General features: G+C 38.1%; 1 protein-coding gene across 1 annotated transcript in view; it reads left to right on the top strand.

The window, feature by feature from the left end:
* The window catches only part of LOC139693900 (Kv channel-interacting protein 4-like), a 301982-nt gene extending 296849 nt beyond the window's left edge, over positions 1 to 5133 (top strand). Inside the window, exon 6 of the mRNA XM_071592223.1 lies at positions 4972 to 5133. Coding sequence (XP_071448324.1) covers positions 4972 to 4989 — 18 coding nt within the window. The 3' untranslated portion in view covers positions 4990 to 5133. The remainder of the gene's footprint in view (positions 1 to 4971) is intronic.
* Positions 5134 to 15408: the final 10275 nt, after the last annotated feature.

The raw sequence follows: 15408 nt of genomic DNA, 5'->3' as shown, positions 1-15408 counted from the left end.
AACACCTATGTGGCTCGCAGACCGGATGGTATGGCCGTACTCAGACAGTAAATCCATTAGACTGTTTGGAAGTATCCCTTTCTTACTAGGGGTTAGTATTCTGGTATGTCTCCCCGCCTTTTTAACCGCCTCTTACGACAGGCAGGGATACTGCGGGAGAATCCTCAATCCCCTTACCCGCATGGGGGTAGGGGGATTGAAACCAACCAAAGAGATGATAGAGTCACCGCGAAAGAGGAATTTAATGCTACCCAATGGTATCCCAGTGCACTGCACAGTCCGTCGGATGGGACTCAGTTGACCCATGCACTTCCGATTGACACCCCTACTTCACCTGTTCCTCAACCCTCCCTCCACCTCTCCTCTGACCATCCATCCAAACCACCCTCCCCGTAAGGTACAAGGGGCCATGCCCTTATGTAAGTAACTCAAAGAAAACTAAGGAAATATTCAGGTTCATACTACCTACTGAGGAATAGCAGGTGCCAACACATGTATTTCACCAAGTTCCTGATGAAATTTTCGTTAAAGCAATTTATCGCCAATTTAATTGGAACTTGTAAATTATTTTCCGGGTAGCAAGGCATTAGGATCATCATTGGGCTCATTTACTTACATGTGTGTTACGGCATGTATTTGTATAGTCATGTACTAACAATGAGACCCAAGTGTGGATTCACTGAATGGTCACACGATGGCTCGTTTAATGACGCGCGCGCATTTCTGGAGGGCACGCAACAGCATTGCTGGCTGTTAGTTTTGGAGGCGGCTGTACACTCGGCATTCAAGCTTTCGGCGAGGAAGGGAGCGGTTAACTGCCGGACTCCAGTTCGCTGCAGTGCAAAGCCCTGCGAAGATACGCGAAATGCGCCCTTACGGAATTAAAATGGGCTAACAATTCCCACTGCCTCCTTGCCCATCGTCCCTATTCGATTTCACCCTCTCTTGCGCGACGTCTTCCACTCAAACCCCCCTAGCCTCCCCGCCTTCCCCTTAAAGTCCCCCCTTACTTGCCGACGAGCATTTGGTGTCGCCAGTTCGGTTTGAGAGTCGGAATGAGCAAGCCGATCGAAGCGGATGGACTCATCGCTCTCCCGGAGTTCGTGGAGCCACTCTGGAGAAGATGAAGCAGTCGAAATCAAGGGCTGCTCTAGATCATTGGTGAGTAGCGATTTCATGCAAGCCCACGTGCAAACATATAGTGGTAGATTAGGCTTCTTCATAAACTTGTTCTGTGTATCAGTTTTCTAATTGTCAGGTTTCGATTATCTAGATCTTAGGGCCAATTTCCAAAATTGACGGTTTTCTGTTGGTACGTATGTAATCAGCCCGCATAAATTATTTTGAAATGTACTTTCTCTTGCTGGCATCCGTATATTTATACACTGAGCAAAGGGTTGAAGGACGCGGTAAATTCGATCTTCAGCTTGGCTCAATTGTCGTTGGTTATTGTCCTGGGGATGTATTAATGATGATCCCGTAATTGTCATCACTTGGGTTTGGGATAGTGCGGTGGGTAACGTATTTGCTTCCCACCCAGAGGGTCCCAGTTTGAATCCTATGATGCGGCAAGTATTTTTCAGTGCTGTCTCGATCCCTACGATGAAGGTGCTTTGTGGAGAGTACTTTGAGTACTGTCTGTCGTTTGTGACTTAAAACTGCGTACCCCTTGACGCCCTTCGTTAAGAGTTGACTACTGCCGACGTCAGGTTTCCCTCCACCCTTCCTCCTTTCTCATCCACCCCTAATGATCTCGGATTTCGGCCGCCTCCCCTAAAATTACAAATATTGTAGATCTTCGGCAGTATTGAGGTTGCAATCACGGCCGCGGTAGCTTCCGGTTCTTGTGTGTACACACATTGAAATTTCGATTTGCGACGTCCAATTCTTCGTCATTGTAGACGCTCCACAATTTATAATCTGATTACCTTCTGGGCTACCCCTCGCCTCGCCCTGCTGGGGATCATCGATATGCATGTTGTGCAAAGTTTTCTTCAATCATATAGGCCCTTATTCAAAAAATTTAAATTTTCTTATCCTTCCTTCCATTTAATATATTTTTGCCATGTCTGCCTTAATCATAAATAATGTCCATATTTTATATGCAAATATCAATACTCAATCATAAAAACCATAGTAATCAACCCGAAGGTCGGTTTTGTATGTAAAGGTAGAGATCGCCCAGTACTAAGCCCTATACGGCGTGTGAAAATTCACACATCAGGGTAGGGGGGCCGGTTCCTTTCCCTATACCGGTTATGGTTTCCCAGGAAGACCTGGTACCCGGAAAATCACCTTAGCTTGGGTGGAGCTGCAGGTGCCCAGAGTGCCTTGCCCGGGAATCGAACCCGGGATCCTCCGGTCAGCCATCCAACGCTCTACCCACTGGACTACTGCGACCCACTACTTACTCTTTTTCAACTAGAAATCATAACATCCACATAATTTACCATAAATACGAAATTTCATATCTCAAATGGGTTTGATAATTTATAACATAATGCCAAACTCATTGAAATTGAATGATAATTTATGTGGTTTCAAATTGAAACTCAGGAAATTAGTTCTCATGGAATGTTACTTTTCATTGAATCAATTAAGTAACAAATAATTGTCATACTTGTCTTTGCATTTCTGGGTTCTCCATCCACGTTGGTTGTCTTTTGGTGATGAGTTTCACTGGCCATCCTGCCGATGTCTTCAGGTCCAAGGTATTTTTCGAAGTCTTTTTAAGCATGTTCATAGTGCCAAAATGTATTTTGTAAATTTCTTTGTTTGAAGACTGATACTTACATGATATGCATGGTTTGTGAACAATAAAAATGTTATTTGGGTACTCATTCCTTTATTTTCTGTATGTGCAATTTCTTTGTTCAATTCTTGTTAAATTATATGGTTTCAAATTGAATCTTGGGAAATTTCTTCTCATGAAGTATTATTTTTCATTGAATAAATTTTTAAATAACAAATAATTTTAATGTTTGTCTTTGCATTTCCGGGTTCTCCATCTGCATTGGCTGTCTTTTGGTTATGAGTTTTGCTCGCCATCCTGCCTGCATCTTCAGATCGAAGGTATTTTTTGCAGCTTTCTAGTCCAAGACCAAGAACTATCAACATGGACGATGGATGTCCATTAAACAGTACGTGGAGGACTATCCAATCAGAGTGCAGTACTTGACTACCAGCCCTATATAAAAACTGTCATCACCAAAAGACAACCAACTCGGATGGAGAACCTGGAAATGCAAAGACAAGCAATTCAACACTATAGAAATCTTCACACAAAGTAATTTAAAGCATAGTTTTTATTGCATACTTAAATGCGTACTCTTTTTTTAAGCATGTTCATAGTGCCAAAATGTATTTTGCAAATTTCTTTGTTTGAAGACTCCTATGCATACATGTGCATGGTCTGTGGACAATAAAAATGCTATTTGGGTACTCATTCCTTTAGCTACTGTGTGTGCAATTTCTATGTTTCATTCTTTTCTGGTTTTCAAGTAATTCGTGATTTCACCCGATGGTTAAAAAATTTATCCAAATGAATGATGCTCTTCGGTGGTGGAGACATTCTGGTCTTGATGTTTACTAATGGTTTTCCTCCTGTGATGTCCATTAGGTCACTTCTGTCAAAGCTGTGATTTTTTTACTGGGTTGTCAGGTTTTCCACCACACAAGTTTAACACCCACTTTCAATTTCATCAAAATTATCAAGTCTTTCCTCTCTTTCTGCCTTTTTTATGTATAGACATTATTTTCTTAAATTAACCGACAGTGATGCCAAGTGGCCTTAGCTGTTGATGCACCCTTAAAACCAAAAACTAACTAATTTACTTCTTTCTACCCCACATACCCAGCATTCTACCTTCTATCACACACATTGAATTTTTATCTCCAGTCAATACGCCCAGCAATTATTGCCGCTATCTTCAAATTATTCCCAAAAACTTCTCCCCCCCTCCCCTTCCATACTGCAAAATTGTTTTAATTTCATTCCCATTTGATTTTTTTCCCATCTCCATACCCTTTCATAAGCATCCAATATATGCTTAGCCACTTGCATTAGCCACTGTTTTAACTGAAGATATAACAACACAATTTGTTCAAATAAGTGCTACTTTCCTCTGTCAAAGGATATTAAGCAAGGCAGATGTCATGATTGGCGACTGGTGAGACATTTCCTTGTTTACCCTCACTGTTTTCCCACCTCTCTTGCCTTGGACTCACCCGACACTACCTCTTCTGCTTTCATTCTGCAATTATTCTCAGATCCCAATCTTCTTCATTCCTTGGTTCATATTTGGTCACCTCTTTGGGATATATAGCTCACATGGGCAGATGAGGAGTGTGGAAGGGAGGCAAGAGCTCCTTTAGAAAAAAATTATGAATCCATCAATGAGTCTGTAAAACATGTTGTGAACATAATACTCAGCCCAGGTGATTTTTCATTCAAATAAACATATTTGATACAGTAAAATATAAGTTGTTCCATTTTCCATTGTGCCTCATCTCCCTTTTCTTGAAAGGAAAGAGATTCCATTGTTATTTTAACTTAATCTTATAATTTCTACATTTAAATGACAATATTTAAATATATTTTGAAATCTTTGAAATATGAATGCTTTTATAAAGAGTGAAGTAGCAGCTGTTGTCAATCAAATAATTTCCAATAAACTGTCATGGATGAATTGCATCAGTTTCACTAAAATACCATTTAAATTCATTTCCATTTTAATTAAAGCTTAATATCTCTCATATTTCAATGTGGTATTATGAATATATTTAAAGTGAGTTTCCAGTTTTTTTAATTTTTAAAGGGGAACTAATCTTTCAATCTTAAACCAGTAAATATTTCCTTAGCCCTCTTGAACACACTGGTATTTATATTTTTGCTTAAAACATTCTAAAAGTAGTTTTAAAAAACCATATAGACTTAAAATTCATAATTATATTTAAATTCTTTTCCCTTAGCTCTTCCCTGCTGGGTGAGAAAGGAGCATCCATGGGAATTGAGGTTGATCAGCAAGCTTTCTCACTGAAGGAAATAAGGAACAACAGTGTATATTTCCTTGCTGGTGCCAAGTTAGACAGTGCAGTCAGCATCTAAAGAAATGCACTTCTTGTGTTAGCCTTAATGAGGCCTCTGAATAGACTGCAAGTCCTACAGCGCCAACTTTGTGGATAGTGGCTATGAGGGTATTTCGGTAAAATGTTTTGTTTAAAAAAGGAATACTGAATACTGATGCAATTTGTAATACACATTTATCTCAACAAATGTATTTGAGTAATAAAGATTAAAGAAACAATAATGAATGTCGTCTAATTTTTGAATCTTTCTCTTGGTGTACCTTTTGAATGAATAATTTTGCCTAAATATGCTGTTTAAGAATTAAAAAGGGAAATACAGGAATTCATCTATACATTAAAGATCTCTTTCTGAGGTTAACAGTTTAAAAACATGTTGATTTGAATTGTTACCTGAAGTCCTGATAACTGTAAATGATAGTATTTTAAGAATCGCCAAAAAATAGTCATTCTGAATGTATTTATACTCTCTGCAATACTTGAATTTGGCGATGTGGGTTATTCAATTCGTTATGAATTTAAAATAGAATTAAAAGTAGATAGTTCAACGAAAATGGAATGATGGTATTTCCTGCAAATATCTATTCGAAACAATTTATTATCGAATTGATTGTTACAAATCCAATAACCCGTGAAATGGGCGGTATTTCACTTAATTATCAGTATGAAATAATTAAGTAGTAGCTTTACTATATGTAAAAAAATATATATGAAGTGTAGCATAAGTAAAATATGGAAAGATATCTTAATCCGTACGTTAATAGCCTAAAATGTGGTCAAATTATTCTAAAGTAATTTTATCCTATCCTTCATAGCAACTTTGTGTGTACTCTGAACTATTGTTCTTTGGTTTTTAAGGTGTAATTCATGATTGCAATAAACATATGAGCTACATTTGCTCGCACCGGGTCAAAAATGACGTCATGCACCGAACTGAGCGAAGTCCAATAAAAAGAGTTAATTGGTCTATCACATGCGAAAAACCATGGTATCGAATGTTTTCCAAGAACCGGCTCACGCTTCAAAAAAGAGTAGCTCCATCGACGGCCAACCGCTCACGAGCCGTCTCGGAGTGCCGTGAGGCTCAAGGTGAGGTGCTAAGCCTCCCCAAGAAAATATATTTAAGTCCCGAGTCCACCCAGCGAAAAATATTCTAAGTCCAGAGCCCCTTACCAGGCGAGAGAGGCGTCGAGACAGGCAGATACCTTGGATTCGTCGGGTGAGAGAGCCTTGCTGAGTTCGAGTTGATTTTGAGAAAAAATTGACCAAGTCCGTAGTTTTGCTGAACAAGTAATAGTTTTGAACACGATTTTCACAAGAAACCCAGTAGCCTGGGGGATAAGAGGTAGATTGTGGGGGCGTGACTATAGGACATAATACATCGATTTACTTTTGCAGCCGAAATTTTTTTTTTTGCAAAATATTTTTGATTCACTAATATGCACAAAATTGTCACCAGAGATTTTGACGGTAGGTCCAGGATGCCGCGGGAGATCAGGAAAACAATTAAATATTGAATATTTTTGTGAAAAGGGGTGCCATTTTTTCCAGCCGGGCGGCGGGGCGCCGGAAAAAATGGCAGCCCTTTTTACAAAAATATTCAATATTTAATTGTTTTCCTGATCTCCCGCGGCATCCTGAACCTGCCGTTAAAATATCTGGTGACACTTCACTGAAAATTAGCGAACAAAAAATTAATTAACGGGTTGGTTGAGAATCCAGCCAACAGATGGCGCATGCCTTCACCAGCTGAAACCTCCTCAAATACTAGCACATCCTAATACATCCTTTTCCCACAAAAGACACCAACGTGTAATTTCGAAATTCAATTTTACAGTGAAAATTAAGAAACAAAATGCATTGGGAATTGCGTATTAAGCTTTATGGGGTTCGTTCGAACATCGGGCACGGTTAATATAAAATATGACGTGCCCTTCCGAGTACTTTCAGCACATTGTCATAGAATGTCCTGGAAATTCATGTTTTAAAATATTAGCGAGGTTATAATTGAACGTTAGCGAGTTAATATTAGATAATACTGAAATTAGAAAGGGGCCGGCAACCCTAATTGGTGGCAATATCTCATAGTTCATATTCAGCAATTTATGCAATTTTTATTTCAATTAAATCGGCCAGTTTTAAAGCATAGAAGAGTTATGTTTGATCCAAAATACTTTAATATTAGTTGATAGCATTTTCCAAAAATTCCTCAAGAACTTGATCTCAACATAAGTTACAATGGCGCAGTTGAGCTATGCAATTCTTTCCATTGCAATGGTTGCAACATTCACATGCTCTCTATTACCACAGTCATAGTAGTTAACATTTTGATTGTACATATGAATCATTAATGCAAAAATATATTCAAAATCTTTATTAATTACAGAATTGTAAAAAACAAAAGTGTCAACTAAATAAGCCTAATTTATTCTTTAAAATGCAGCTAACAAAACTTTCTGAAGACTCCTTGGGTTTGACAAAACCCATGTCCCGGATATTTCATGGATAATATTATCGCCTGTCCAATTAAGTTTCTTCGGCTTGCACCCTAATTCAAATTGAGAACACTTAAAAATTTTCACAGAATATTGTGACCACAGGAAAAGTTGAAGGAATGATTTGCTCTCTTACACTACCTGACCTGAAGAAACTAACTTATGCTTTCAATTTTACCAGAAAATTAGCTTTGCCAGCTATTATCTATGCATCACTTATGATTTCATATTCTTAAATTATTTGAGTTTGCCTATCAATGGGATTCATATTAAAATCCTAATAAAAATTGAATTGCTTAGTTGCACAGGCATAAGAAACTTAGATTGCAATGAATTTCACAACTGCATATTATTAACCCACTAACTAGGAAGTACTATGAATTGTGATAAGGGAGTGGGTTGCTGGGAATAATCGGGCAGGAGAGGTGAACACAGACCTTTTTGATTAGCAATGGGGTGCTGAAAATTTTAATAGAGGGAAGGTGGTTAGGTAAGGAAGTCTTAGTAATAGTAGAGGCACATTACACCAAATGGAATGAGGAGGTATGCATAAATTGAAGACTGGTTTATCCTAGTGCTGGGTTGTTCAGTTAGGTGAGATGGGCAAATTGTCTTTGTACTGTTTGGTAGCTGCTTTCATCATAAAACTACCTTTACCAGTATATTAATATAATATTTATTATTAGACCTATGTTAAATGGGAAAATGTAGCAATCAAATGAAATTGATACCAAGGAATTTTAAATAAAAGGATTATAACCCAGTAGTAGGTTTGATTTGTATGGAATCTGACATCAAAACCAGGATTAAGAAACAGGTTGATGCAAACAGTTTATGAAATAATTTATTGGACCAGATTTACCTGCCAACTACAAAACTGGATAATATCTCATACCAATGGAAGGATTTTAATCTTAAATTAATGAGAATTTTTTTGGAAAATTTTTTGCCAAACAAATAATGTGGCTCAAAGTAGGAGTGGATAATGCTAGATTACTTCAAAATGTAATCAATGCTCTTCATATTGCATTGCACCTCTCCATTCAGATTAAATTAGCCAGTTTGATGATTAAGATTTGGAACTTGAAACTGAAGTGGAAAAAAAGAGGAGAGGAAAAAGCCTTTGGAAGAGATTGGAGAACATTGTAATTGGATACCTAGGGATGGGATTTCAAACCGTTTTACCAGGCAACTTTTAATTGGAAGAAGCATTTGAAATAAAGATCAAATGAAAATAAGCCATCCACATGAGAGTGATTAAGGCTCTTCGAATTTAATGGGTCAAAAAAGGACATTTTCAAAGGGCCACTCAATAACAGATTCTTCACCATGGTTACTTTATTGCAATAAACTCATTGGCATTTATTAACAGGTTTTCCAGCTTGAATAATTTAACACATTGAATTACACTAATGTAATCAGCTGAAATTCATATTTTCAACCACAGGAACCTACCTACCTCTGTTCATTTGGTGTACCGGTTGCAGCTGGTTTCTGGCAGTTAAAACATGAATGGCTGCCTGCTAAATATTTTTTCCAACATTTTGTTACTTCACAAATAGATAGGAGAAGTCTTTATTCACATGTTTCATGTTAAAGATTGGATTACATCAAATAGGGATAAATCTATTAATTACATAAACATAAGAATAATCAAGCCATGCCATGAAAAACCACCGAATACTTTGATGCTAGACACCACTGAGATATAAACCTGAGAAATCACAGTAATCAACCCAAAGGTCTGTTTGGTTCGTGATGGTAGAGTTCACTCAATACTAAGCCTGATGAGATGTTAAATTCACACATCAGGGTAAGGGGGTCAGTGCCCTTCCCTGTGCCGGTTATGGTTTCCCAGGAAGATCTGGTACACAAAAAAAACAGCTTGGGGTGCCTTTGAGGCATGACTGCATCAAACCCAGGCCCTTCAGTCAGGAGTCCAGCACTACTGAACTACCACATCTGCCAATGATATGTTCATTTGATTTCTTCCTTTACCATCATAGCAGGGCAAATTTTTGACTTAACTCAAATGTTGGAAGCAATTAATTTTTATGCCGATGCCAACTCAGTTTTTTTATAAAATAAATGAAATAAAATGCATATGAAATAAATTTAGCATAACAAATTTGCACATTTGAAAACACTATTTTATTCAAAATTCTTCATAGACCATTACGGACTGAGTGATTACATGTGCGATTGGTTGGTTAACCAGATCTCCCTGGGAAACCAGAGTTGGCTCAGGGGATGTAACTAGCCCTATCTTATTTTTCTGTTGTTTGAATTTCACTCATGTTACAAATAATATTTATTACTTTAAGGAGATCTCTCTCATAAAACCAGCCTTCAAGTAGAATTGCATTGTTTTGATTACAGATCAATGAGGCAGTTTCTCACACAAAGCAGAAATTATAGGGTCTGGCAGGAAAGAAACAGTTTTCAATCCCCCTCAGGTCCATCCATCTTCATTTCAATTCATTATTGTCTATTATCATTTTCGAATATACATTTGAAAATCTCTCCTTGTTCGTACTTGGGACCAATTGGGTTGGACATGGTACAAATATTAACAGATAAAACTTAGTATTGCCACGGTTGCCATATTTTCCATTCATTACGTAGCAAAAATCTACATTTCAATGACATTTATATCCTTCTGGAGGCACCACATGAGAAAGCAACCCAAGGTTCACATGAAATAATCTGTGATATCCCTTGGCTGAAGCTCTTGTCACTAAACAATAGTGAGGGCTCCACAATAACCTGAATCTTGGTTAATCTGATGTTCTATTTGGCCCCTGAATTTTTACTCAAAATTTCCACTTTTTATTTAACTCTTGTGTAAGTAGCTTTTGTATTAATTGAATGTTTACGAGTTAACTCCTGTGAAGTAATAACTTATTAACTTTCACGAAATGCATGCTCTCAACAAGGATGAAAATAAATTTAATTGGTTACTTTCAACAGTGGGTATCAAGCTATAAACAATCATTATATATTTGGATTTATTTAATCAAAAGTGAGACCCACTTCCTTCAAAAATTCACCATCATTGCCACCAATACTGCCCAAATGCGACTGCTTAAATTGCTTGCTTCTACCGCAGCTATACTGCAACAATCGGGATTCAGAAACAACTGTAGGACAAGTCACAACAATGACATCACGATTACAAAGCTACAACGGCAATGAATTTCAAAATCAGACTTTGTTGAAGTTTAACTCTGATCCCAAATAAATTTCTTATTTACTACATATACCCACTTGCCCATGTAGATCAACCCTTTATTTTTTCATTGAAATTTTCATTGAATGGCCTACCTAGTGGAAATTTACAAATATTCAAGGGAACAAGGTTGTCTAGAGAAATTATCTTTATGATTCCCAACAAGGATATTAGAAATCTAAAGTCAAAACTTCTCTGCCAAAGAGTCTTCATGAAAATATATCATGATCATATTCCTTGCAGTAATCCAATTGATGTGACACCAAACAGTACCAATCCACTGTATCACCAATGTTCTCTCAAATTGTGGCGAGGAAAGGCTTAGAAAAGACAGGAAATGCAATAGAAGGGAGAAATGGAAGGAATGGAGAAAAATAACTGGTTATAGAGAAGGTGCCCTGCCAACTGCATCTTATTCGGTCCCTCCAAAGTCCTGTGAAAATTGTTCCACCTTCCCGTCTGCCTTCCCCATTCAGCCTTATACCAAAACAACTTGGGTCATGTCCCTCAGTCCTTAAGCTATTCAAATAAAAATGACACTTTAGTGCAAAAAAAATTATGAACACTTTTGGAGGCTATATCCAAGGCAAGTAGTGTTGGGAGTAACAAAGAGCTCTTTTCCCCCTTAGAAGTGAAAAAAATTCCAATTGCTTGAAAACCGAAATTTTTTGGGTATTTCAGCTGGCAATCCCACATAAAACCCTTCAAAGCTCCATTTGGGGTCGCAATCCAAGGATAAATGACAACCTAAGTATTAAGGTCTATAGACATAACTGATTTGTAACTCAATGATCCCTTTGGGTGAGTAAGATTGAATAATTCTCTCAAATCTGATAAAGTATGATAATTTTTACATCAGGCAAGTCGGCATAAATGTCAGTAAGAGTGGAGTTTGTTTATAACAGAAATTTTAAAAGAAGCAAGCTATAATTAATCATCGATTCCAATACAGACATGCTAGTTCCAGGAAACATCGCCCGAAAGGCAAAACATATTGTTCATTGTAGATTACCTTTCAGTGAGATTCTGCAGCAGGTGAACTGACTTTCTTGGACAATTTGACTCATCAAAACAAAGTAATGAAAAATATGCAAGTACAGAGAAAAAAAGAAAAGATAGCAAAGATTCGAAAAAAAGACTTGAAGAAAGGGGGCTGGGACTGATACAGAGGTAAGAAAATAGGTAATAAAAGGGTTTAAGGCATTAATTGCAGTAATTAAGGGTTAGGCAATGCCAGGGAAATGATGAATTACTCAACCTGGGTTTTCCACTGCTTTGGTCTAACTGGTATGATAGCAGTTTTGCAATCAACACAAAGAATTTTATAATTAAAAACATCCCAGGAGGCATCTGCAAGGTGAAAGGTTAATGCAGCAAGTCTTAATATTGTCCATTCAAATAGAACTCAACTGTCACTTGCGATAAAACAATCGAGACATTAAAAAAACAAGCAATGCTCTTTGTTGGTGCTTGCATAATGTGTGCGGAGTGGCCTTTGCTCAAAATGCAATTTGGAGAGGCAAAATTAACGGCCATTGAGAGCTGATTCTAATGAACTCATCATAGAAGCCACAGAAATCATACAAATAAGCTAAGAGTTTCAACTGAGGATGCCCACCAACTCGTGGAAGTGAAAATTCAAAGGGCCAAAACAAAGGAATACCAGAGACACCATCTTCACATTATCACTATGGGCCCATGAAGGTCATTAAATTTAATACACACTGATTATTTAAAACTTTTTCTAAAAATAACTCACCTTAACCATTCCTTTATTCCTTAGAACCATCCTAGGACTCATTGGAGAGAAAACATCCCTACCACAATCCCTCAATTAACATAAGGTTTGTTTTGCTTCTTTAAAATATATTAAAAGAAAGACAGTACCACACCTGTGTTCTAACTTAAACTTATGACAAGGCTAAGAGAAAACTTCATTTCACAGAGCAAATTAGATGACTCACATCCAACCAATTAAAGGGAAATATGAGATTGATTTGGAAAAGTTTTTCTTTGATTGAAAGATTCATTATTGATAGAAAAAAAGAAAACTCAATCAAAATTTTAATTAAAAAATGAAATGCTTTCAATTTATTGAAGAATAAATAGTCATCTTTGGCTTGAGACATGCCACTAACTACATATAACGCTCACTACTTCTTGTAGAAGCACTGCAAAGATCTGGAAGTCAAATATCTCAAAATTTTCACAGATGGGATAAAATATAAAGATTTAAAATAGCTTACGTCACTACTTGCGATGTGAATCTCCCTCTCTTCCCTGTCCCCTCTTCTGCCCCAGCAGACCTCATGTGGTCAAGCACACATCAGTGTGTGGCTTTTCAGTTGAGAGCACACAAATGGTGACACCAAAGTTATGCTGATAATGAATAGGAGATGTTGCAGACATCAAAAAACACGTTTTTTCCAAAGTGGAGTCCATTCTAGCCTAGGGATAAGAGTTGAGGTCCATCAATCATTTCTAGATAGGAAGTACAAATTTAGAAAAATACAGCAATGGGAGGGGTGGCAGCATGGTGGAGTTTGTGATTAAAAGATGTATCATTCAATCGCATGAACAGTTCAGGGTTCAAGGCAACTAATAAAAAATTCAACAATTAAATTACGGAACTTGGAAAATTTGGTTAAAAAAATCTCCCTAATTGTGGATCTGTGTGGTTGAAATATTATTACTTTGGCTTTTTCTGTACATGGCATCAGAGCTGGATGGCAGATGGTCAAATGAATTTGGTCAAGATAAAAATAAGACTAAATTAAGTAAGAAAAGAAAGATTTTCGAATGCAGATTGGTATGATGGGTGTGATTGAAGAGTTTTGAATTTTTTTCTCTAAATTAATCAATATCTATATAAGAGTAATTTACCATTAAAGCTTTTACAATTTTTACATTAAGTACATAAAATGAGATAAGAATGAGCAACTTATCTGCCTGGATCTTCCCTTGCCAAGTAACTGCTCCAAGCAATTGATATACACATTACATTAATATTCCTAATAGAATGATACAACGGGGTAGTCTAGAAAACCGAAATTTTACATACTGTTAAGTGGTCCCCGGTATGAAATCTTGGTCAATATACTTGGAGAAATCTGAAATTAAAATAGGAATATTATGTGGTATTCATAAATTGAGGAAAACGATATTATAGGACAGAGATATGATTTGAATGTCCCCATTCACGCGGGCTAAGAGAGTTCATCGCGATCTGTACAATAATCATCTTTCACATTACTAAGATATAAATCGACGGCGAGAGTTGGTGAAACTCATTCAAGCCCACCTGGAATACGCGGAGCAGTGTCCAGTAATTCCATCAACCCACCGGAGCGTTCACTCCTCGTCCTCCCTCCGCAGCCACGAACAGAATGCTTGCAGAGAGCTCCACTCACGCCCCGCTCGAGAGAAGGTAGGCTGCCAGGAACAGAGGAAAGCGATTTAGGCAAAAAGGTAAGATGGAGGAATGCAGGGAATGAAGAGCTAGAAGATGCGGGCGCGGGCAGTGGCGGAGAGCGAGCAAGTGTAATGGGAGACTACGACGCCCGCCTGGGACAGGGAGGGGATGTGCGGGAGGAGGGTAAAGACGAAAGAGGGGGGACAAGAATGAAAGAGGGGAAAAACTCGTCCACTCTAGATGACCTGGCCGATGAGTGCGTTGGAAAGGTGAAATGAGTGAAGCAGGAGGGGGGGGATAAGTTTGTTGGGGTGGAGGTCCTTTCACGTTTACCTATGCGATGACTTCGCACGTGGGAGGGGAAATAAGTGGAGAGGTGGGAGTGATTTCAATGAGCGCGGGTGCATTCGACCATGGCAAACTGAGTGTGGTTCAAGCTGAGTCCCAAGTTAGTAGGCTGCCCTTCCAAACGGAGTGAGTTGGGGCTGCTGTACTTAAATTTGACACAAGGCTTTTGGGGGACGATAGTGTGGGCCATTTCATTAAGCATCCGTATTGTGGATATGGGTGGGGTGGCCCGTGCTGAGAGTATTTCCTACGAAGCGAGCCTTTACAGACACAGTTGAGAATGTAGGAAGGATTTCTATCTCCTTTTCGAAGGTAGTCAACGCGAAGAAGGCAGAAGTTCGTGCAAGCGATCACGGCAAATGAGTGCGAAGACCTAAGGCGACTCTCGGTACGGGCCTAAGACCTTACCATAAATTTATTTCAGCATTGTTACAATAATTTAAACGAAGAAAATCTGTATGAGCTGTAATCAGCAAAGAACGATGTTGGCCCAATATTCACGTACGAAAATATCGCTCAGAATTGTTCCAGAACTTGTAAGCCTTTTAAAAGAATTTAGAAGCTCAGAAGAGTTTGTTTCATTTAATTTAAAAAATATATTATTCTAGGTGGCTTACTGGTGTTACTAGCCCCATAGTTTTACGGTTGGATTGATCATGTCAATTAAATTGGAGAGATTAAATGCTGAAGAAATAGATGTAAGATGTAATTTTTCCCACCAACGATATGGGATCAGAATAAAATGTTTGCCGGACCGCTGTAGGAGGGAAAGGTGTTTTGGGTTAAGGGTAGTCTGGTGTGTAATCACCCCACCGCCACATACCCTAGTGATGGCTCAC

Source organism: Hetaerina americana, unplaced genomic scaffold, assembly GCF_022747635.1.
Source record: "Hetaerina americana unplaced genomic scaffold, ioHetAmer1.1.p SCAF_5, whole genome shotgun sequence".
Lineage (NCBI taxonomy): Eukaryota > Metazoa > Arthropoda > Insecta > Odonata > Calopterygidae > Hetaerina > Hetaerina americana.
The sequence above is the reverse complement of the archived record's forward strand: the minus strand, read 5'-3'. Positions and strand labels throughout refer to the sequence as shown.